The sequence below is a fragment of the Saccopteryx bilineata genome, chromosome 1 (genome assembly GCF_036850765.1).
Source record: "Saccopteryx bilineata isolate mSacBil1 chromosome 1, mSacBil1_pri_phased_curated, whole genome shotgun sequence".
In the NCBI taxonomy this organism is placed as follows: domain Eukaryota; kingdom Metazoa; phylum Chordata; class Mammalia; order Chiroptera; family Emballonuridae; genus Saccopteryx; species Saccopteryx bilineata.
In genome coordinates, this window is record NC_089490.1 from 348,377,111 (window position 1) to 348,401,784 (window position 24,674).

At 51.9% G+C, this 24,674-nt stretch overlaps 2 protein-coding genes across 8 annotated transcripts in view; both read left to right on the forward strand.

Annotated features, from left to right (window-relative positions):
* STARD10 (StAR related lipid transfer domain containing 10) overlaps positions 1-9,830 on the forward strand; it is a 32,837-nt gene extending 23,007 nt beyond the window's left edge. For all 3 annotated transcript variants that reach the window (XM_066250572.1, XM_066250567.1, XM_066250564.1), the window contains exons 3-7: positions 4,626-4,773; positions 5,370-5,473; positions 5,936-6,053; positions 7,747-7,799; positions 8,041-9,830. In XM_066250572.1, coding sequence (XP_066106669.1) covers positions 4,626-4,773; positions 5,370-5,473; positions 5,936-6,053; positions 7,747-7,799; positions 8,041-8,286 — 669 coding nt within the window. In that variant the 3' untranslated portion in view covers positions 8,287-9,830. The remainder of the gene's footprint in view (positions 1-4,625; positions 4,774-5,369; positions 5,474-5,935; positions 6,054-7,746; positions 7,800-8,040) is intronic.
* Positions 9,831-10,998: 1,168 nt separating this feature from the next.
* Positions 10,999-24,674, forward strand: part of ARAP1 (ArfGAP with RhoGAP domain, ankyrin repeat and PH domain 1) — a 74,799-nt gene continuing 61,123 nt past the window's right edge. For 4 of the 5 annotated variants that reach the window (XM_066250583.1, XM_066250594.1, XM_066250593.1 and 1 more), the window contains exon 1: positions 11,005-11,124. The gene's annotated coding sequence lies outside the window, so the exon portion shown is untranslated. Of the gene's footprint in view, positions 11,125-24,674 lie in introns of all 5 variants that reach the window. The other variant, XM_066250591.1, reaches the window with a different exon arrangement.

The window sequence follows — 24,674 nt, forward strand, 5'->3', positions numbered from 1 at the left end:
GGAAGCTGATCATGCTGGCTGCTGAGTCCCTAAAATTCTGTGGGTAGGTTCTTATGTTTTTGTACAATGAGAAGTTTCAGACTCATTTTATACTTACTTACTCTGACCCAGCCTCAGAATTATGTGTTTTTTCAAGAAGACCTAGAGCCAGGACCTTTTGAGTATTGGGCTACATCACACCATGGGAGCAATGGAACTCATTTAGCTTCCTACAGGCCACACTCTCATTTGCCTCTGCTCCTATTCCTTGTCTGTTCTTCCTGCCAAGACCACTTGGAAGACACCTACCTTCCAGACTGAGCTTCTCCACGGAGCCTGACTCCTCACCCACCTCACAGGGCTGCCTCCTCTGTGGCCCTACTAGGCAGTTTAGGGGACCTCCTCATTTTCAAGTAGGTCTCCTCTCTGAACTGGATGCCTTCCAAGGATAGGTCCCAGATTCATTTCTGGCTCTTTTGTGCTCCATATAGGGGTGGAACTCGGCATTGTTAAATGATTGGATCTAGTCATACCCTCTCATGGAGCAGGAAAGCAATAAAGGTAGAGTGGCCTATTCAGGATCACATGAGTCTTTATGGCTGGAGTCTGTCCTTGAATTTCAGTTTCCTTTCTTTTTCTTTTTCTTTTTTTTTTTGTGTGTGAGAGAAAGACAGTGAGACAGAGAGAGGGACAGATAGGGACAGACAGACAGGAAGGGAGAGAGATGAGAAGCATCAATTCTTCGTTGCATCACCTTAGTTGTTCATTGATTGCTTTCTCATATGTGCTTTGACTTGGGGGCTACAGCTGAGCCAGTGACCCCTTGCTCAAGCCAGCCTCCATGGGGTCATTTCTATGATTTCACGCTCAAGCTGGAGCCCACTGGGTCTCAAACCTGGGTCCTCAGTGTCCCAGGCTGACACTCTGACCACTCCACCACTGCCTGGTCAGGCTGAACTTTGGTTTTCTTTTCTTTTTCCTTTTTCCTTTTTTTTTTTACAGAGACAGAGAGAGAGAGAGTCAGAGAGAGGGATAGATAGGGACAGACAGGAAAAGAGAGAGATGAGAAGCATCAATCATTAGTTTTTCGTTGGGACACCTTAGTTGTTCATTGATTGCTTTCTCATATGTGCCTTGACCGTGGGCCTTCAGCAGACCGAGTAACTCCTTGCTCAAGCCAGCGACCTGGGTCCAAGCTGGTGAGCTTTGCTCAAGCCAGATGAGCCCACACTCAAGCTGGCGAGCTCGGGGTCTCGAACCTGGGTTCTCTGCATCCCAGTCTGACGCTCTATCCACTGTGCCACTGCCTGGTCAGGCCGGTTTTCTTAATTCTAAAATGGAGCTAATACCTCAGAGTGTTGTTGTAACTATAAAATGCCATAATGAGTATAAAGCATTTAGGATAGTACCTGGCATATGGTGAGTGTACCTCTTAGTATCTGTGAGGGAACTTTTTAAATTTTAATGTTTATTGAATTTAGAGAAAGAGGAAGGAAGGGAGATAAATATATATATATAGAGAGAGAGACAGAGACAGGAACTTTGATCTGATCCTGTGTGTGCCCTGACCGGAGATCAAACTGGCAACCCCTGTGCTTTGGGATGATGCTCTAACCAACCGAGCCATCCAGCCAGGACTTTTTTTTTTTTTTTTTTTGTATTTTTCTGAAGCTGGAAATGGGGAGGCAGTCAGACAGACTCCCGCATGCACGGGCACGCCCACCAGGGGGTGATGCTCTACCCCTCCGGGGCGTCGCTCTGTCGCGACCAGAGCCACTCTAGCGCCTGGGGCAGAGGCCAAGGAGCCATCCCCAGCGCCCGGGCCATCTTTTGCTCCAATGGAGCCTTGGCTGTGGGAGGGGAAGAGAGAGACAGAGAGGAAGGAGAGGGGGAGGGGTGGAGAAGCAGATGGGCGCTTCTCCTGTGTGCCCTGGCTGGGAATCGAACCCGGGACTTCCTCATGCCAGGCCGACACTCTACCATCGAGCCAACTGGCCAGGGCCCCAGCCAGGACTTTGAGGGAACTTTTTATTTAAATTTTCTTAATTATTATAGAAGTAGTAATATATATTTTAGAAAATTAGAAATACAAACAACAAAATAAATAAAATCATCATACACATTATTTAGAGATCACCTCTGATAACACCTTAGTGATTGTGCTCCTGAGCTTTTTCTGTGCATTTATTTCCCCCACCTCCACAATGAGATTATATACCATGCATTCTGTTTTGTAGTCTGCTTTTTTTGTTTCGAGCAGCAATATTTATTTTGATTCAGCAAATTTTCGGTACATGTAATACTCAGGTCATATTCATATTTCTCCAGGTGTCCCAAATCTGTTCTTTTTTTTTTTTTTTTTTTCTTTTTTTTTTTTTTCATTTTTTCATTTTTCTGAAGCTGGAAACGGGGAGAGACAGTCAGACAGACTCCCGCATGCGCCCGACCGGGATCCACCCGGCACGCCCACCAGGGGCGACGCTCTGCCCACCAGGGGGCGATGCTCTGCCCATCCTGGGCGTCGCCATATTGCGACCAGAGCCACTCTAGCGCCTGAGGCAGAGGCCACAGAGCCATCCCCAGCGCCCGGGCCATCTCTGCTCCAATGGAGCCTTGGCTGCGGGAGGGGAAGAGAGAGACAGAGAGGAAAGCGCGGCGGAGGGGTGGAGAAGCAAATGGGCGCTTCTCCTGTGTGCCCTGGCCGGGAATCGAACCCGGGTCCTCCGCTCGCTAGGCCGACGCTCTACCGCTGAGCCAACCGGCCAGGGCCCCAAATCTGTTCTTTATTGCTATTGTAGTCATGCCAGTATGCAATCCAGGACCACACTTTCTGTCTAGTTGTTGTATCCTATAAATCTCTCAGTCTAGCCTAGTTTCTTATGACACCGGGTCAGTAACCCTGCAGAATATCTTATTATCTGGCTTTGTCTGGTTGTATTCGCATGGTAACAGTTTGTTCCTCTGTCCTATGAATTTTCTGAAAAGTGGTGTATAGCTAGGGCTTAATGAGTTCACTGTTGCCTAGAATACCCAATAGGTAGTGATGTGTCCTTCCTGTGGGCTCTCATTTGGTTAGTGGTGTCAAGGCCTAACCCACAATTAGGGGAAGGCAATGTGACCCCACCCTCAGGTGGTTGCATATACCCCCTATTTAGTAGTAGAAAGCAATGTGTGTGCTTCCCTTGGTACTGATTAACTACCCAGTTCTGGGAGAGCTTTTTATTCATTTATTTCTTTTTTTTTCTTTTTTATCCACCCCTGTCCACTATTTATTATTTTTTAATGTTTATTTTATTGATTTTTAGAGAGAGGAAAGGGGGGGGGGAGAGAGGAACATTGATCTGTTCCTGTATGTATGTACCCTGACTGGGGATCAAACTGGCAACCTCTGTGCTTTGGGATGACGCTCTCCAGGGCAGGGAAATCTTTTTAAACTGTGCAGCAAAACTTGTTCACCTGTTGAGGGGAACTTGATCCTGGGGTTTGGGCTCTCAGATGAAAAAAAGTCAGAACAAGGCTATGGACTGAGTTTCATCCTGCTGTGTAAAAATCTAGCAAACCCTGGTTCTGTTTTTACTCGCTTTCCAGACATGTGATCTGGGTTAAATCCCATATCTCTGCTGCTTACCAGCTGGGTGACCTTGGGCAAGTTCCTTTACTTAATCTCTCTGAGCCTCAGTTTCCTCCTTGGATTACTTGTCTGGCAGAGTTATTGTGTTAAATTTTTAAAAAAGATATCTGTTGCCTGACCATGTAGTGGTGCAGTGGTTATACAGTAGTGGCCAGGTGATAAGTACCATAGAAGAAAGAAATCATACATTTAGGCATTTGTTTGTTCATCCATGCTTTCTTTTCTCTTTTTCTTTCTTTCTTTTTTTTTTTTTTTTTTTACAGAGACAGAGAGAGAGAGAGTCAGACAGACAGGAATGGAGAGAAATGAGAAGTATCAATCATCAGTTTTTCGTTGTGACACCTTAGTTGTTCATTGATTGCTTTCTCATATGTGCCTTGACCGCGGGCCTTCAGCAGACCGAGTAACCCCTTGCTCAAGCCAGCGACCTTGGGCTCAAGCTGGTGAGCCTTGCTCAAACCAGATGAGCCCGCTCTCAAGCTGGCGATCTTGGGGTCTCGAACCTGGGTCCTCCGCATCCCAGTCCAACGCTCTATCCACTGTGCCACCACCTGGTCAGGCTGTTCATCCATGCTTTCATTTCATTTAACATGTTTCCATACTAGGCTCTGTGCTGCATCAACTATGAGCCTTCCACTGTGAAGTTTAAGGGACCAAGAGGGCACAGATATAGTGACTCAGTGTATGGGATTCCAGAAGGCTTGGCTGGATAATTCAGGAAGGCTTCCTGGAGAAGGACACTAGGACGAGTGGGAGGGTTAGTGGAGACTAAGATGGGGAAGATAGTCTCTGGAGACAGATAGCCCCTCCGCTAGGGGCTGCTGTCTCCTAGCATAGGTGGCTTCTGGGAAGGCTGGACAGGACTTGTGGCAAGTAGTGAGGCCATGTTGGCTTCAAAGGTTGCTGTTCCTTCCTGTCCTCCTTGTTCTCCTCCCTTTGCCTTCTGCCCTCTAGTCCCCTGGCGCCAGGGCTTTGAGCTCTGTGTGACCCTGACAATCCATGTGTCTATCTACAGTGCCGGATGGAGTGCCGTGATGTGCCAGCCGAGACACTCTACGATGTCTTACACGACATTGAATACCGAAAGAAGTGGGACAGCAACGTCATTGAGACTTTCGACATCGCTCGCTTGACAGTCAATGCTGACGTGGGCTATTATTCTTGTGAGCAGGCCTCTACCAGGCCTCCAGCTGAGCCTCTTCCTTCACCTTCCCTCCCGTGCTTGCTCCCATGGCCAGGCTGTTCAGAGACCTGAGTGCTGAATCATAGGGCCACTCTCCCTGATATCCCTGTCCACTCTCAGACTACTGGGCATGCACACACACATACACTAACAAACAGATGCACTCCGATGTTCATGTGTATAAATTCTATAGAAAAACGTGTGTGCACATGTATGCAGCCCACAGCCATGTGCCACATATTCATAGTCACACAGTTTCATGTCCACACCTCACAATAATACCGTTATTTTCCCATACACTCACATATACAAACAGCCAGGCCAGTAAGGTAAAGGTGCTGTGAGGTTGTAAGGAGCAGGGATGGCTGAAGACAGGACGGGAGAGGGTTCTGCTCTTTCTCTTTCCTAGCTCCAGTTCCGGGACTGTGGTCTGGTGTGGTGGGTACTTCTTTGGTTCAGGGGCAGCTGGCAGTTAACTAGGCATCCCTGTGTCTCTGGCCTCTGCCATGTTCTCCCTGGCAGGCAGGCAGGCAGGCAGGCCAGTGGTCTGGCTGAACTGTTCCTTGCCCTCCACAGGGAGGTGTCCAAAGCCCCTGAAGAACCGTGATGTCATCACCCTTCGCTCCTGGCTCCCCATGGGCACTGATTACATCATTATGAACTACTCAGTCAAACATCCCGTGAGTTAACCTGCCTTCCCTGCTAGGTGGGCAGGGGAAGATGCCAGGTAGGGCTGGGCCAGCCCAGGGAGAGAACCCTGTGACTTCAAGGCAGGCCCTCAGTTTCCTTCTTATATATTGAAAATAATGGCTGCCGTCTCCATGCTGGAGTTCTCAAGCAGATGAGGAGAGGGCAATGCGGGCCATCACTGTGGGGCAGGTGGGGAAGATGGACTGAATTCTGTTGGTGGGTCCGACTGGGAAAGGGGGAGCCAGAAGCAAGGGCAGGGTTCCCTGGCCGTCCTTGAGGCTGGGCTGCCTTGCTCACCATGACAGGCAGGACAGGCAGGATAGGCAGGTTCAGCTGGCCTGGGCAAGGATGTGTGTGTGTGTGTGTGTGTGTGCGCGCACGCGTGCGCATACATGTGCATGTGCTCACAAAGACACCTCCCCACCAAGTCTTAACCTTCTTGTACCTTCCAGAAATACCCGCCTCGGAAAGACTTGGTCCGAGCTGTGTCCATCCAGACGGGCTACCTCATCCAGAGCACGGGGCCCAAGAGCTGCGTCATCACCTACCTGGCCCAAGTGGACCCCAAAGGTGAGGGTGTGGCCCTGGCAACCTACCATGGGATTTCCCCATATCCCAAGGGATGGGACTTGATCTACTTGGGATCCAGAGGGCCTCTGTTAGGAGCTGTTTTGTATTTTGGGGCATATTCATCCAAAACATCATTTAAACCAAAGTCTGAGATTTTACAATGGTTTGAAAAGCAAGGGCTAAGGTGGTAGCCACTGTCCCACAGTGCAGCTTAGAGCTGTCTTTCTGGGTGCCCAGACCCCTATACTCTGATGTGCTCCCTGCTCACTGGCTGCTCTAGGTCTTGCTGGCTCCCACCCTCTACCCATCCTGGAGGCCTGGCCTCAGTTCTGTTTCCCTTGGGAAGGCTCAGCCACTCCCAAGGCTTCTGTGGCCACCTGACTACATGGCTTTCTCTGCTGAGATCCAGATCCTTGTGGCCACTGGCCTCCTTGACGTGTCCCTCAGGAAGTCTTCTAGGACCCGAGACCCACTGTGTCCAATGCTGAACTCACCATCTCCCCTTCTAACTTACCTCTTTTCCCGAGTGTCCCCTCTAGTCACCTATGCCAAGAACCTGGGGTCGTGTGAGTCTCCTCATTCTCAGCTCCCAAACCTAGTCACCAATTCTTATTGACTGTACCTCCTAAAGAGCTCCTGAATCTGTCATTTCTCTTCATATTTATCCACCTGGTATGTCCACACAGCTGCCGGAGGAATTTTTCCAAAACACTTATTTCCTCATAACTCTTCTGCTTAAAATTCTTCTGTGACTTTCCATTGCCCTCAGAGTGGAGTCTGAGCCCCCTGCCAAGGTTTCCTGGTCCTTCCTCACACCTTTTACACACTCCCATCTCCCTGTCTAGGCAGCCCTATCCCTCAGCCTAGAAACACCTCTCCCCCTTCCTCATCCCTCCAGGCTGTTTCCCATGTCACTTCCTCTATCCCTGCCACACAGAGGAGGTGCTGGCCCCCTGCTCTGTGGGCTGTTTCCCCTCTAGCAGAGTACTTGGCACAGTGTTGGGCCCTGCAGACAATGATTCCTCTCTGGGTCCCCAGGGTTGGCCCAGGGTGTGTATCACTGAGTGAATGTGGAGTGAGTAGATGAATGACTAGAGGATGGATGAACCTGAGTGCATTTGCCTGGGTATGCCCTGAACCCCGCTGAGGGCCCCATGGCCAAGGCCCGGGGCTCCCCAGCATCTCACTGAATGAGTGTGCTGGGTTTCAGAGGCCCAGCTCAGGAATGAGACAGGGTGGAGAGCTGGGCTGTGGATTCCAAGTCAGGTTCAGCTAGAGTGTTCAGCCAAGAGGCCCATATAGCAGCTAGGCTCCCTAAGGCAGGGGGCTTGGAAGGACAGGCAAGGGAGGGGCTAAGTATCAGGACCATTCACCATAGAGGGGTTGGGTATGAGAAGGGTGGAGAGGAGGCAGCAGGTAGGAGCTTGGTGCGGTCTCATAGGACCCTTCAGTTTTCTTCCCTGCAGCCCTTGGGGGCTCAGCAGAAGGGGGCGGGACAGAGTTGAACCTGAGGACCTTAGTCTGAGGTAGAAAGAGCGAGTGAGGATGATGAAGTCTTGTGGGACTTATCTCACCCTCCACCCCCATGGAGAAGAGGGTGGCCTCCCTGGAAACCCCAGGCTAGAGACAGGGCGCTGGGTTCCTGAGGTTGCTTCTCCCCTTCTCTCCTCACTACCCTCCCCTGCTCTCATAGGCTCCTTACCCAAGTGGGTGGTGAATAAATCTTCTCAGTTCCTGGCTCCCAAGGTGAGTGGCCTTGGGACTTTGGGGTATGGAGGCTGGTGGAGAGAGTTCTGGGCTGAGTCAGGAATGGCGACTGGGGGTGAGGGGGTGAGGTTAGGGCTGGGAGCAGAGTTATGAAACTGGGGCAAGAACTCTAGATGCTGGGATCTAGGGGCTTAGTGGCTGGAAGGTGTGGGAGGGGATGTGGCGAGAACCTAGTCCTGCTCCTGTTCAACCCTGACTCGGTGGTGCTGTGGCTCTGCAGGCCATGAAGAAGATGTACAAGGCATGCGTCAAGTACCCTGAGTGGAAGCAGAAGCATCAGCCGCACTTCAAGCCGTGGCTACACCCAGAGCAGAGCCCGTTGCCAAGCCTGGCGCTGTCGGAGCTGTCGGTGCAGCATGCGGACTCGCTGGAGAATATTGATGAGAGCGCGGTGGCAGAGAGTCGGGAGGAGCGTATGGGCAGCGCTGGTGGCGAGGGCAGCGATGATGACACCTCGCTTACCTGAGTGTGGAACTACAACAGGGACTGAGAAAAGACAGGAAGAGCCTGGGGGTGGCGGATCCTCCTGCGCTTTCTCCCCTCCCATAACCCCTGCGCCTCCTGAGGACGTTGGGCTCAGGCGCAGGTTGGCGCTACGGCCTGGCTGGACACAGCCCTAATAAACAATCCCGTAGCCTCAGCCAGCTAATCCCTATCCCTGCTTCCCACCTACCCCTGACATGACTGCTGTCCTCAATCCCTTTGTTCTATAGTTCATTTTGTTAATTTTATCACTGATCGCCTGACCATTCCTCCTTTCGGCATCCCCTCACCTCCCCATGGATAGCTGGGGGGTTGGATTGTCAGTTCCTCTTCCATTTACAGTGTGTTCCATTCCTTTTGTGTCTGTTTATTAGTTCACTCTTCATCCATCCATCTGTCCTTATTGTGTGTCCATTCTGCCATTTTCTCTAGGCTGACTACCTTTCACTGCTCTAAGAGGAGGAGCAGTTCTGGGGAGAGGCCCCAGATCAGGGGTTGGAGGGTGGGGTTCTTCTGTGTGACCTTCATCTCCATAAGATCAGTTCTGCTTTGTGATTTTCAACCCCATAGGGCCCAACCTATCAACTGGGGGCCTGACATTTTCTAGTCGTCAGGGAAGGGAGGTAGAGAGGTCCCTGGGTCTCAGGCCACAGGGCTGTGGGCCTCAGAGCTGAGATTGGGGAGCATGTTCTGGAGGAGGTAGTTGAGGTAAGGGTCATCAGTCTCCAGGACATTGATGGGACTGGGCCCTGTGATATGAGCCCCACCTAGGTCATTTTGAAGACCTTCAGCCCGTGTTAACAGAAAGGATGGGGTCCCTAGCCCCTTGACAGTGGTCAGATGCCAGCCCCTTGTTCCTGTGTTCTACCTCAATGCTTTGAGGTCTAGAAGGATGCCTGGGCCTCTCCTGTCCTCTGTGGCCCCAAGGTACCCTTGGCTACCTGAGGGACACCCCTGCTGTCAGGTTGGGAGAAGGGCTCTTGTACTCTGCCCTCTCCAGTGTTTTGTACCTGAAATGAATTTGGGGCTAGGAAATGCTCCCCAAAGTCTGGCCCTACCCTCTCCTCCCCAGAAGTGACTTGCCTTAGCTTTGTCAGAAAGACATAGCAGTAGACTTTCCTGGAGGGGCAGAGTAAAAGTCCAGTGGGGGGTAGGCAGGAGATTCTATAACTCACCAAGACTTGGATTCCAATCCCAGGTTTGCCCAATACTGGCTTTATAATTTTGGACAAGTTGTGGAAATTTTTGGAATCCCATTTCCTAATCCATAACCTGCAGTGATGATTTTTGCCTTCAAGCAGAGGTATGAGGATTGAGATAAAAGGAGTGAGTTATCCCCTGGCCGGATAGCTCAGTTGGTTAGTGTTCTCCCCATATGCCAAGGTTGCAGGTTTTATCCCCAGTCAGGATACATACAAAAATCAACCAATGAATGTATAAATGAAACAACAAATCAATGTTTCTCTCTCCCTCTCTCTCTCCCTCCCCCTTTCTATCACTCTAAAATCAATAAAAATAAAAAACTTTTTTTTTTGTATTTTTCTGAAGTTGGAAACGGGGAGGCAGTCAGACAGACTCCCGCATGCGCCCGACCGGGATCCACCCGGCATGCCCACCATGGGGTGATGCTCTACACATCTGGGGCGTTGCTCTGTTGCAACTAGAGCCATTCTAGCGCCTGAGGCAGAGGCCATAGAGCCATCCTCAGCGCCCGGGCCAACTTTGCTCCAATGGAGCCTTGGCTGCGGGAGGGGAAGAGAGAGACAGAGAGGAAGGAGAGGGGGAAGGGTGGAGAAGCAGATGGGCGCTTCTCCTGTGTGCCCTGGCCGGGATTGAACCCGGGATTCCTGCACGCCAGGCCGACGCTCTACCACTGAGCCAACCGGCCAGGGCTAATAAAAATAAAAAACTTTTTATAAAGTCCAGCACTGAGCCTGGCAAATTAATGACTGCTCAGATTAACAACTTCCAATTTCAGAGTAAACCCCACACTCAACTCTGGTGAGAGCTGTTCTTCCAAATGTCTCAGCAGGATATTTGGAGAAATAGAAGCACACTATGGTCTCTGGCTTGGCTGGCCCCAAAGACGCCCTGGACACAGGAATCATGGATGTCTGCTAAACCCTGAGACCTCATCTGAGTGTGCTTGCAGAATGGTAAAGAATCTCCCGTTCTCTAGGCCAGCAAAGGTGCCTGGGTGCCAGGACCTCAGGCTGCAGTCTTCAGCCAAGGGATCTTTAAGGGATCATTAGGAGCTGTGACTGGGCAGGACTCTTCCCCATCACCCTGCCTCTGGGGGATGGGGCCCAGAGAGTGAAGTGGGATATCCTCAGAGAATGGGGTAGGGAAGAACTTCATAGAAGAAGAGGTCAGAGAGGTTGGTCGTCCTGTCTCTCACATCCTCTTAATGGCCCTGGGGGTCTGGGCTCCTGGGGGAGGAGGGGACGTGTGGCTCATCCCTCTGGGGCACAGTCACCAGAAGAGGAGTAGTAAGAGGCAGGGAGCCTCAGCGGGTTGGGGTGGTGGGGATAGAACCTGAGCCTCCGGAGACCAAAATGGACCTTCTAGCAGCGAGAGCAGTAGGGGAGACAAACACTTCGGCCTCTGCAAGGCCAACCGTACTCGAAAACCGTGACTGGGGGCCAGAGAGGGGCGTGGCCACACCTGCCCCGCCCTCCCCTCCCGGGCGTCACGTGGGGCCGGCGGAAGCTCCTGGCCGGGTGGGCGCGCCGGGTCTGAGTCCGCGAGTTGGCTGCGGCTGCGTGAGTCTGTGGAGGCGCCTGAGCTGCGCTTCCCTGCGTGGAGTCTTCGCTCAGAACAGGTCAGTGCGGCTGCCGGGACCTCGCTGTTCCACGCTCCTTCCCCAAGTGTGGCCCAGAGTTTTCCCATTCCGCAGAAGGGAACTCCGTGGCAGCAAAGCGATTCTGCTCCCGGCGCCTACTTCCGCGGGTGTTTCTTCGGGGTTCAGTTGCGTGTTCTGCGGTCCGGTGGTGGGGGTGGGAGTCGCTTCCTGAGGGTGCGCGGTCTGGCTAGAGACCGTAGGAGGAGTGTGAACGGGCAGGACAGGGAGCTTCCAACCCTCAGCCCTTTGGCATGAAGGCTCTCGGCATCAGGAGCCATCCCGTCTTCGGACGCCTTGCTTTTCTCGTCTGTGAGATGCAGGCTCCCACCTCGTTGACCGCGGAGACCCCTACAGCTCTGCACATGGCTACGACCCTATGCCCAGGATCTGGGCAGTGACCTTGGGAAGATTACTTCCGGTCTCTGCTCCCCAATTCCCCACCAGTAAATGGTGGCATGGCCTCCCAAGAGCCTGCACCTGGCCCAGTTGCTGGAAAAAAAAAGTAGGTTTGTGTTCACACTGAATGGGGTCAAGCCTGGAGTGGGTTTTGGAGACTAGAGAGAGCATGTCCCTGGGGGCATGGAGTGGGTGTTTGGTACCAGATCACAGGGGGTGTTTTTGTTACTGGGGAACTTTAGTTAAAAGCCATCACAGTATGGCTTCTGTCATATTCATCCACTCCCCCAAAGCTCCCGTCTTCGGAGCCTTTTTTAGCCCCCAGACTTGGGGGGCAGGGAGGGCTGCAGGGTCAGACAAGATGTGTAGAGGTACTCAGGGAAGGGTTTGACTGTGTGAGCATGGGTGTCCAGACAGAGGCACTCAGGATGGCTGTTTTCAGCTGAGTGTGCCCAGGCTAGGGGAAACCTCTGAGTAAGCTCCTTGCAGGGTAGTAGGCTACCAACAGGGTCACAAAGACAGGTGTAGATAGTCACTGAGATGGAATCAGGGACTGGAACTGAACTCTTGGAGGCCCGGGGAGGAGATGCCTGGAATGGCACTGTGAATTGTAGTTACGTGGCAATTCACAAGGATAAGGATTCTCCAAAGGAGGGCATTGCTTGTGCAAGGGCAGAATCTTGCACAGTGAATATAAGGAATGGAGCGGAGATGAGTATGGCATGAAGAGGTAGTGGGCAGGGTGTAGAAAACTCATTTCCCTGTCCTATGGCAGGTTTGGGATTGTCAGACCTTGGCTTGGGGACTCTGCCTTCCCATTTGCCACTGGAGTAGGGCAAGAGGGGGCTGTCCCAGGCAGAGTCGGGACAACTGGGAAGTAGAAATTGGCAGAGACCACCAGGGGCCCAAATTGTCCCCAGGCTTCACTGGGGCATTCCTCACTTGGACTCAGCCTCCCCCAACCCCCACCTGTCAGGCTCCAGTCAGGCTTTTCCATATATCAAGCCTCAGCCCTTTGTACAGGTTGCTTGTCTCTGCACACCTCCAAACTTTTCTTTCCTCACAATCTCCTAGATCAGCGGTTCTCAACCTGTGGGTCGTGACCCCGGCGGGGGTCGAACGACCAAAACACAGGGGTCTCCTAAAGCCATCGGAAATACATATTTTATTTAAAAATGTATTGTATAATAAATATGTATTTTCCGATGGCTTTAGGCGTTCGACCCCTGCCGGGGTCGTGACCCACAGGTTGAGAACCGTTGTCCTAGATCCTTTGGGACTTCAGAGGTGGGCTGCTTATTGCTTGCCTAGTGTAGTGGCTCAGCTTAGCAAAGGCTTTCATGGAGCTCTGTGGGAAGGAAACTGCAGAGCCAAGGGGATGTCTGGGACCTGAGTCAGTCCCTGTGCTGCCATCAAACCCTATGTGACTGCAAATCCCCACACTTCTCAGTGCTCAGCTCAGTTCCTCAGAGCCTCCATTTCTGCATCTGCAAGATGGGGTGATAAGCCCTGGTCCCATGCTCCAAAAAGAGCCTAGTCTGGAGCAAGAACTGGACCTGTCTAAATCCTGCCCCCAGCAGTGAGTGTTTGAATGAAAAGGCAGAACCTGGGGGAAGGGGTCAGTTCAGAGGGGTAAGAGGCCTCTGAAAGTCCTAGGGGCTAGTGGTAGACTAATCCAGTATGAAGCCTAGGACATCAGCTAGGAGAAGGGAGTCCCCTCTACTCTCTGGGGCCCTCTCCCCTCCCCACCCCATTCTCTCTTTGGCGGAGCTCAAAGCCAGCCGCTGATGCCCAAACAAGAAGCTTCTGTTCCCAGGGTAGGGGGAGGGGAGGCAGGCCCTGGGCTCTAGGCCTGACCCTGCCTCCCCCCCCCCCCCCCCCCCCCGTCCCCCCTACATTCTGGCTCTTAACCCTTGGAGGCCTGGGATGGGCCCTGGGCTGCTTCAAGGGCTGGTGCCTCTTACCCACCAGCTGTCACTTCCAGCCCACTTTAGGCTTCCAAGGGTTTTGTTACAGCAGGAGGGATGGATGCAGTAGGACATGAGTTGGAAATGGAGAAGAAAGGTGGGAATGGAGATGGAAGGTAGGCTGGAGCAGATATAGCCATGGACAGTCAGAGACCACTTGGCCCAGAAGCCTTTTTCACAGATGGAGAGACTGAGCCAAGAAGCAGAGATTGGACCAGGATCGCACAAGGAGCCTTGTGGGGGTCTGGACTGACCTCGACTCCTAGTCTGGTCCCTCTCTGGGAAGGGAGAGAGAAGGGAAGGGCGTTACCCTTGAGTTGAGTACCTACAGTGTGCCTGACACTGCACATTTGTTAATTTATTAACTTGACATCATTCCAGAGAGACAAGGCTCACACCCCAGTAAAAGGGGAAGAAACTCAGAGCCCAGTAATGAAGTCAGCTAGAATGTTAACATCAGCAAACATGTACACAGCACTGTTGCAGGCACTTCTATGTATGTTAGCCAGTTTCATCCTCCAAACAGCCTTAGAAGTTCCAATTTACAGATAAGAAAAATGAGGCACAGGAAGGCAATGTCACTTGCCCAAGGTTACAGCAAATAAGTGGTAGAAGCAGGGTCAGGATCCAGGCTTTTGTTTGCTTCTTTGGCCTGATTTCCCCTTCCTTTGCCTGACCTCACCCTTTGAGCTCAGTCCAGGGTCCCACTCAGTTAAGGGGCTTTCCCTTGCGCGCTGGCCATGGCAGCAGGGCAGGCCCTGGCCTTCCCTCAGGAGCAGAGTCCAGTCCTTTGGGCGGCTCCTCTCACCCCTCCTCTGATCTCGTTGAGGCTGCACTCATTCCTTCCACAGCCTTGTGCAGGGCTGTCTGATATTTCAGGAAGGGATTCTGAACTAAGGGCCCAAGCTCTGAACAGAAGGGGGTTACTATGAGTGCACCCCTAATAAAGCTTAGGGCTTGCTGCTGAATTCCGAGTGCCCCAGCCCTGATCAGAGAGGACATCTTGTCCATTTAACCTCACCCCTGTCAGGCCTCAGACCTGTACATTCCAGCCAGGGATCTGGGGAGGACAGTCCTAGCCCAAAGAGGCAGATGACCCCAAGTGTCAGGGGTGGTTGGTCTTCTGCATGCCCTTCTTCTGGAATATCTCTTTGGCTCATCCTTTGGAATATAGTTCAGAGGGAGAAGTCTGTTCTATAATCAGGACAATTGGAACAATCACAGTGGCTGGGAGAGGATGTGGAGTTGAACGGCCAATTTAATAACCAAAGTGTTAGTAGTAATGATAGTAGTGGTACCTGCTGTTCCTTGGAAGCTTACTGTGTACTAGGCACTGTGCTAAGCATTTTATGCAATGCTTTCATTTAATCCTCAGCAGTAGTCTTGTCGTCTTGTAGGGAAGGCACCATTCTTTACAGATGAAGAAATGGAGGCCCAGAGGTTAAGTCAGGGGTCGTCAACCGTTTTATACCTACTGCCCACTTTTGTATCTCTGTTAGTAGTAAGATATTCTAACTGCCCACTGGTTCCACAGTAACAGTGATTTATAAAGTAGGGAAGTAACTTTACTTTATGAAATTTATAAAGCAGAGTTACAGCAAGTTAAAGCATATAATAATAATTCCTTACCAAGTACTTTATGTCGGATTTTCGCTGTTTGGCAGAATAAATCTTTATAAAACAACTTACTGTAGTTAAATCTATCTTTTTATTTATACTTTGGTTGCTCCACTACCGCCCACCATGAAAGCTGGAGCGCCCACTAGTGGGCAGTAGGGACCAGATTGACTACCACTGGGTTAGGTGATTTACCCAAGATTATCCATTCCATAATAGAGCCATAAGTCTGAGTCTCTGTTGTTTCATAGTGAGAACCCTGAGCACAGGGAGACACCGCAGTCAGAGGAGATCCGAACCCTGTTCTCCCCTGGGAACTCCCAGTTGGGTGGCAGGCAGGGACTGGAGGGCCACCTGGTCAGGTGACATTGCTGGTGACCAGCTGTGGGGATAGGGTGCCTGCAGGGGCATCCTGCTTGCAGACTGGGCTGACTGTTGTCAAGTGTTGAGCCCCTATGGGCCCAGCCCTAGGATGAGCACCTCTGAGGTCTGCTTCCTGCTCTAGCCCTGTCTGCTTGGCTTTGTTGAATGCAGTGGTTCTCCCAGACCCCATTTTGCTGATAAGGAAACTGATGTCGGTAGAAGTTAAATGACTTGCTTATGTTCTTTCAGCCAAGGAAAGGGAGAGCTGGGACTGGCACCGAGGCAGGGGGCTCTGAGATCTACATTCTACCTCCCTGCCTGAAGCCTGGTCAGGGCCTCCTGGTACTCTTGACACCCTGAGTTTCCTTCAAACACTGCCTACTTCCCCTTGTTGTAGGGCCCAAGTCTTTCTCCCTGACCAAACAAGGAACCTGATTCCTCTCAAGATGCCTGAGATCAGGTACATTGGGTTTCAGTGACTAATTGAAAAACCTGGAAAAAATGGCTCCAGAGCTGAGAGGGCAAGAAGCATAGACCAGCTGTGATCAAGAGATCAGCTCAGTTGTTTGGAGTGTTGTCTGGTTCTGTCCCCAGTCAGGGCACGTACGGGAACAGCTCAATGTTCCTGTCTCTCTGTCTCTTTTTCCCTGCCTCCCCCCCCCAAAAAAAAGAAAGTGTGATGCTCAGGGTCAGAGGGTTCCAGAGGAGGATTCAGGGGTCAGAGAGCCCACCCTACCCCAGGAGGGAGGAATGTGGCAGAATCTTCTACCTCCTTATCCTTGTTGTAAGGGTAAAGATTGTGAGCGAAAGTGGGGCACGGAGAGGAGGATTGGGACCTCTCAAAGCCATTTCTTGTCCCTATTTTCAGGGTAGGGAGCCAGAGGTCACACCTGGAATCTCAGCTGCCTTGGGGGAGCCTAGCCTACCTCCTCTGGTGATGCAGCGCTGGGGTGGTCAGCCCCCAGGATGGGAGAACAGAAGCAGGGCTCAGCATCCACTGCACATTTTTCCCCTGGGTACCTGGGTCTCCTCTGCCATCTTCCCTCCCACTTTAGAGGGCACTGCCCTGCCCTTGGGCATTCCTCTCTCTCCTCTATAGCTCTTCCTAAAGTCGTAGGAGCCTATGGCATGTCCCTGACCTCTGGCTCAGTGAGAGGCCTTGGACTGTCACTTATCTTCAATGGACTCAGCTTCCCCGGAGTTTCAAGGAAGGTGCTGGGAGCAGCAGATCCTGGAACCTTCCAGGTCCACCAGCTCCAGGTGTGGACCGCAACCAACCAAACAGGGCAGGTGAGAGGTGAGACAGGTTGAAGCAGGGGCTTCTCTGTCCCTCTCCACTCCTGCCCATCCTCTCCTTTCATTGAGCAGCTGTGATTTTAGAAACCTGAGCCTGAGATCCTAGGTATTAGAGGTTCGAGGATTCTAAGGTTTTATATGTCTGCGATTCCCACTGTCAGTTGTAAGACAATTACTCAGAAGCAAATCTCAATGGATTGAGAAAATGCTCCAGAAAGGTGGTTTTACCATTTATTTTATACATCAGAATCAAAGGGGAAGATATAAAGAGATTACCTGAAATCCATTGGTGATAGATTAGGGAGACAGGAGAGAGTAAAAAGGCCAGGGCAATCTTTGGGATTAGATAAAGAGTAAAAATGTAGATTCAAACTTCTTTTACATAGGCAGGCATAAAATAGTTAACATTTAACGATTAACATGATAATAACTATAAGGGGGTTTGTTGGTTTCTGCTCTTGTGGGGTGGCTGCACCCTGAGGGGGCAAGGAAAGATTGCTCTTACATTTCAAAGGTATGTTATCAGGTATGTTATTGTAGATGCAAAAGACAACAGACAGGCTCAGTTAAGGTCAGGACCTTTATAAGAAAAATATCTCCCTAGGACATGATACCCACCAGAAACTGCTTTTAGTCAGAAAGTTTTCATTGCAGACCATCCTGTGTGGTTACTTTAGGTCCCTGAGTTTGCAAGGCCACCCTGCAGGTTTCCCTGAGCTTGTAGGGTTCAACATGTGACCCCTGTTTTGTCCACACCAGCTTCCAAATTTCCAAAATTCTAGGTTCCAAGAGCCTGCAAACCCTCAAGTTGGGTAGGGTGGACCCTGAGTTGAGAGCTAGGTAGACTCTGTGCCCACACCTTGGCCAGCTGGCACCAGACAGACCAAGACTAGAGAGTTTCTCAGGGCTGGTTGGGGGGTGAGTGGCCCAGGTGGCCGCCAGGCTCTGTGTGGAGACAGAGTCAGAGAGAGGAGCAGATAGAGACAGACAGACAGGCAGGGAGATGAGAAGCATCAATACTTGGTTGCGGCACCTTAGTTGTTCATTGATTGTTTTCTCATATGTGCTTTGACCGGGGGGCTACAGCAGACCGAGTGACCCCTTGCTCAGTCCCTATCACCACAGCATACACACCCAACTGACCACTTTCAAGAAATCTGAGAACCAGGCCATGCAAAGGACTAGGTGGTAGCAGAAAGACAGCCATCTTGTTGGGGAGTAGGGAGGGGACAGACAGGGGCCAGGCCTCCTTTGCATTTGATGCTAGTAAGGCAGTCTTCCTGGATACCAGGACGGGATTGACTGGAGGCCCCTGGAGGGCTGGTGGTTGGCTGGGTCACAGAGCAAGGTCTGGGCCACAGGGCTGGCTTGAATAGGTCGTCCTGGGACAGGATGTGGTTCAGCAGACCCGAGGCCAGCCTTAGAGGGTTAGAATAGTTAACAGAGACTTGAGCCCGAGAGCCTGAGAGGGTGACACTGCCCCTCCTCAGGGGGCAGGGAAGCTGGGCCTTGAGTGAAGTTGTCGTGTTTTACAGTACGTCCTCAGCTCCTTCTGATACCCATCTGGGGCTATGGGCACAGCAGCTGCCCCGAAAGGGCCCTGGACAAGGAGCTGGACATGCCCCTGGGGAGGAGGCCTGTTACCTCCTTTGAAGGAAATGCACCCTCTCCTGGAAGACGTCCTCTGGGGGCACTGTGAGTGTGCTTGTATGTGTACCTGTGTGCTCTTGGACCCAGATGCGATCTTGAAGGTCCTGTGCTTTTTCGTGTGTGTGGGTATGATCAGCATTCGATGTCCCACTGGATTGCGGTAGGAGGTGCTTGATTCTGCACCTCTTGATGTGTGAGCTGAGTCTGGCTTTCACCCACTTGAGTGAGGCCCTTTGTCCGGATGGGCCACTTTGTGAGTCTGCAGCTGAAAATGTGACAATTTATTCCCAGCCTGGTGGGGAGAAAGCGGCCTCCCTGGGGGCAGGGTCAGAGACTGAGCTTTGCCACTTGACAACAGGACAGCTCTGGGGTGGGTTCTTCCATACTTGGGGAAGGGGTGCCAGGACCTCTGCTAAAGGCCTATATCTTCCCTCAGACTGGGGCTGTTCCAGCTCCTTCTGTCTTCTCTGCTTAAAGATGGACCTGCTAAGCCAAGGGAGGCTGAAGATCCACGGAGTGTCTAGTGCAGGGGTCGGTAACCTTTTTGGCTGAGAGAGCCATGAATGCCACATATTTTAAAATGTAATTCTGTGAGAGCCATACAACGACCTGTGTATGTTACGCATTATCCATAAAAATTTGGTGTTGTCCCAGAGGACAGCTGTGATTGGCTCCAGCCACCCGCAACCATGAACATGAGCAGTAGGAAATGAATGGATTGTAATACATGAGAATGTTTTATTTATTTATTTATTTTATTTTTTGCATTTTCTTTTGCATTTTTCTGAAGCTGGAAACAGGGAGAGACAGTCAGACTCCTGCATGCGCCCGACCGGGATCCACCCGGCACGCCCACCATGGGGCGACGCTCTGCCCACCAGGGGGCGCTGCTCTGCCCATCCTGGGCGTCGCCATGTTGCGACCAGAGCCACTCTAGCACCTGAGGCAGAGGCCACAGAGCCATCCCCAGCGCCTGGGCCATTTTTGCTCCAGTGGAGCCTTGGCTGCGGGAGGGGAAGAGAGAGACAGAGAGGAAGGTGCGGCGGAGGGGTGGAGAAGCAAATGGGCACTTCTCCTGTGTGCCCTGGCCAGGAATCGAACCCGGGTCCTCCGCACGCTAGGCCGACGCTCTACCGCTGAGCCAACCGGCCAGGGCCTGTTTTATATTTTTAATGTTATTATTATTATTATTATTTTTTTTTCATTTTTCCGAAGCTGGAAACGGGGAGGCAGTCAGACAGACTCCCGCATGCGCCTGACCGGGATCCACCTGGCATGCCCACCAGGGGGCGATGCTCTGCCCATCTGGGGCATCGCTCTGTTGCATCCAGAGCCATCCTAGCGCCTGAGGCAGAGGCCCCAGAGCCATCCCCAGCGCCCGGGCCATCTTTGCTCCAATGGAGCCTCGGCTGCGGGAGGGGAAGAGAGAGAGAGGAAGGAGAAGGGGAGGGGTGGAGAAGCAGATGGGTGCTTCTCCTGTGTGCCCTGGCCAGGAATCGAACCCGGGACTCCTGCACGCCAGGCCGACGCTCTACCACTGAGCCAACCGGCCAGGGCCTTATTATTTTTTTATTAAAGATTTGTCTGTGAGCCAGATGCAGCCATCAAAAGAGCCACATCTGGCTCGCAAGCCATAGGTTCCTGACCCCTGGTCTAGTGGTTTTGTTCCAGGACATGAACCAGGACACTTACCTGCTTCTACTGCCTGTGGCCTGAAAACCCACATTTCTCAGTGCAGGGCCAACCTCGCCAGTTCACTTGGAGGAAGGAGTTGCTCCAGTGTTTCTGAGGTTACCTGAGAGGAACTCCCCCTCCCAGTTCTTTCAAGGAACAGGCAAGTGGAAGGGCTAAAGGCGCACACTGGGGAGCCATGTGTCCTGGTCTTTTTTTTTTTTTGTGGCAGAGACAGAGTCAGAGAGAGGGACAGATAGGGACAGACAGACAGAAAGGGAGAGAGATGAGAAGCATCAATACTTGGCTGCGGCACCTTAGTTGTTCATTGATTGTTTTCTCATATGTGCTTTGACCGGGAGGCTACAGCAGACCGAGTGACCCCTTGCTCAAGCCAGCGACCTTCGGCTCAAGCTGGTGAGCCTTGCTCAAACCAGATGAGCCTGCACTCAAGCTGGCGACCTTGGGGTCTTGAACCTGGGACCTCCACGTCCCAGTCTGATGCTCTATCCACTGTTCCATCACCTGGTCAGGCTGTCCTGGTCTTGAATTGCTTTGTAACCCAGCTTAGGTTCTTTGCACTCTCTGAGGCTCACTTTCCCCTTCTGGAAGTAGGAAAGGTTGGATTGGGGGTTCCAGGCAGAGAGAACAAGTATAAGCAGAGTCCTGGAGATAAAGTATCAGGTAGTGGGGTTGAGAGGAATGAGACCAGAGAGGAGGAGTAAGCTGCAGGAACCAGAGGGTGGAGGCCTTTGAACTCCATTCAATAAGGGGGAGCCATCGAAGGGCTAGGCAGTCAGGGGAGAGGCACCTGCCTTGAGTGGGGAGCGGGGTGGTTGGTGTCAGAGAGTCCTGGACATCTAGGTGGTTCTGACCTGCTCTGGGGAACAGTTGAGAAGTGGGCAGTTCAAGGGGCTCTGAGAGTCAGCACTTTCCTGTGTGGGTGAGGTTCCCCTAAGCCAGCAGTGTTTATCGGCCAGTTCAGCAGGAAGTGGCTGGGGTGGCCTCAGAGGAGGAAAGAACTGTCAGGCTTAGCCGTGGAGGGTGCCAGGGAGTCTCAGAGTTGAACCTTTGACCCCTAGACCTCTGCTCTGAGCCTTGACACCTGCCTCAGCCAACCATTTCTCTTGCTACCCATGTCACAGGCCCCTGTCCCGAGCTCCAGACCTTAGTGAGCCAGGCCTTTGTAGATTTACATTTATCCATTCCCCCAGTGGCCGGACACTTCCAGCCACTGGCGAGAGAGCTGTGAATGAGGCAGCGTCCTTGTCCTCATTGAGACTGAAAATTAACAATAAATATATAATACAGTGTCTAATAGTGATAAGTGGAATGCAGAAAAATGACATAGGATCAGGAGATAGGGACTGATGGGGACACTCTTTTAGGTAGAATGGTCATGGAAGGAAGGTGTTGTCATGGAAGCAGGTGCTGGGAAAGTATGGGAGTGAGTCGTGTAGGTGTCTGGAAGAGCCTCCGAGGCAGAGGGAGCTCCAGTGCCCAGCCCTGAGCTGGGCCCGTGGAGAGGGTCAGAGTAACAGCAGGGAGGCAGGAGGGGGCAGGGACAGACAGACCATGCTGGCCTGGTGGGCCATGAGTGTGCTGGCTGGCTTTCTGAGGGAGGTGGGAAGTCACTGGAGAGTGAGGGCTGGTCAGACTTGAAATTTGTTTTTAAGTTGTACATTTATTTCTCACAAACCTGCAGGGTAGAGCTGTTGTAATCCCCATTGTACAGACGATGAAACTGAGACTCAGAAAAGTTATGTGAATTTCCAAGTCTCACAGCAGTCGGAACCCCTGCTGGCCTGCCTGTCTGTTGCCCCATGCTTGGTCCCCGGACCACCCTGCTGCCCTTCATGGATTCCTGTTGTCTGGACACTAGGGCGAGTGCTTTAGCATGGCCTTCGAGGTCTTTCTCTGCCTACAGTCATCCTCCCTCTCCTGCCTGACCTCCCTGCTCTCTGCCTGTCTCTACACTGTCCCCTCTGAGGAGATGGAGTGAAAGGGGTCCAGGCAGCCCTTGATTCAGTTGTCATTTTGGGCAAGTTATTTAATCTTCCTGAGTCTCAGTTTCTTCCTGATCTGTAAAATGGGCTAATGCCATCCACTTTCTAGATTGTCTAGAGAATTAATCCATGTGACATGTTTAGCACAGTGCCTGGTAGATAGATGGTAAGCATGCCACAACCATGTCGTATAAGCAGGGATGGCTGGGTCAGATAAGTGAGTTAGAATGTTCCCTGTGAGTCGGAGAGGAGAAGCCTAGTCAGGAACCTTTCCTGTCTGTTGTCTGATTATATAGTGGAGGAGGCTGAGGTCACGCATCAAATTGGAGGCCAGAGCCTTAGGGCTGGTCCCCCATCTCCCTCTTTCCCTTTTGGCCCCTGCCCCAGCCATCTGGTCACCTCCACCCCACCAACACAGGCAGCTTCCCCTTTCAGGTGCTGACAACATGGGACCGCTGTATCTGGCTTCTCATTTCATGGGCCACCTAGGGAGAGGGCAGATTCCGGTCCCTGTTCTCCTAGGTTGCTAGTTCTGGGATACAGAGGAACCTACCGAGTCTCTCCTCCTGGGTGTTCACACATCAGGTTCCCCGTCAGCTCAGAGAGAATGGAATCCAGCAGCCTTCTCTCCCCCTCCCCTGCCAGGGCCAGCGATGGCCCTCAGCTCCTCTGGAGTGTGGTGAGGGTCCCAGCATGTGACTCAGGTTCTGTCCACTGCTGCTGCCAGGTGTCTGTTGTCAGCCCTGTGCACTCCCACCCCTCTGTGGTTAGCCTGTTTCTTCCTGTTTCTGCCTCACGGTCTTATGAGCCCCCCCCCCACTTCTCAAGGGGGGCAGTGGTCACAGAGGAGGATCTTCCTGCAGTTACTCACTGTAGCACCTCAGGCTTCCCCTTGGCCAGCACTTTTGGTCAGGGGAGGCACTCCCTCCCCTGCCTGGGAAGTCCCAGCCCAGCAAGGGTGTGTCTGTGACTATGGGGCAGGGGACCAATCTGGAGCCCGGAGCCCGGTTCTCCTGGTGGGAGTGCCTCAAGTCTCTGGTGCTGTGCGGCTGGCTTGGTCACCCTTTCAAGTGGGAGGATGACCCTTTCTGAGTGAGGCCTGAAGAGCGACTGGTTGGGGAACTAGGGAAGGTGGATGTAGGTCAGGGCTGTGGGTATTAGTGTTCGAGTCAGGAGCTCTGCCTGTGGCAGGTTAGAGGTGTAGGCTAGAGGTCTCCTGGCTGCAGGTGGGGGAAGGGCAGAAGGAAGGGAGGAAGGCCCAGAGGTTTAGGCAGGCTGAGGAGGCCTGGGGAGGATGGGGGACATTGGGGATGGAGAGGAGGGTGATATGTCAAAAACATGGCAATGAGGAACCAGTTAGGGGAAAAGGGAGGGAGTGGTTCAGAGTGACCCATTTGGAGATGGGGGTACTATGTAAGAGGATTTGTGTCTCATAGACTTTTTGACAAGGCCCAGAAACCAAACCATTTTACTCTGAGCTTCATTTATTTGCAAGTGAGGTACTTCAGACATTCCCACTGCATCCTCACATTGTACTCCCTGTCTGACCCTCTCCAGGGTAGGGCTTGGGCATGAGGAGCCCCTAGGTGAGGTTTGGGGGAATGTGGGGTGAGGGTCAGGGTTAGGGTGGGGCCAGATGGTATTAAAGGACAAGCCACAAGGACCCTGGAATCTTGTGTTTATTGATGGATCTCAGTCTGTTTCCTGTTTGAAAATCTGTGGGCCGCACTCTGCTGCTGCCCACTGGTTCCTTGTGAGGGACCTTATTTGATCAGCTGAGTCTTAGTCTGTTGGGAGGATAAGCTGGTGGGCGGAGGGAGTGAGCTTAGGGTCTCAGTTTCTCATTCTCTAGTCCAGATGGCCCAGGAAATCAGTAGTTTTGTTTACAGTAGTTCTCTTAGTAATCTATCCATGTTATAGTTTATTATTAATTGTTTTTTATTTTTATTGTAAGTGAGAGTAGGGGAGATGCAAAGACAGGTTCCTGCATGTGCCCTGACTGGGATCTACTGGCAACCCCCGCCTTGGGCCGATGCCCTGCCCATTTGGGGCCACTTGTAACCGAGCTATTTTTAACGCTGAGCCATCTTCAGTGCAGGGGGCCAGTGCTCTCTAATTAATCGAGCCATAGCTGTGTGAGGAAAAGAGAGAGAGAGAAAGGAGAGGGAGAAGGGTAGAGAAGCAGGTGTTGCCTCTCATGCGCCCTGACCGGGAATTGAACTTGGGACATCCACACGCCAGGCCGATGCTCTACCACTGAGCCAACCAGTCAGGGCTATCCATGTTATATTTTGAATCATCAAGCTACCTTATAATGACAGTTTGAGGAACAAACTGGAACAAACTCAATTCTAATAGACTGAAATACTTTTATCATTTTTCTTCTCTAATTGTAAAAGTGATACATACTGTAATAATATTAAACAGTACAGACATGAAGTTTGTAGAAAGTGATAATCTTTCGGCCCTGCCCAATTGGCTTGGTGGTAGAGTGTCAGCCCAGCTTATGGAAGTCTCGGGTTTGATTCCCATTCAGGACACACAGGAGAAGGGACCATCTCCT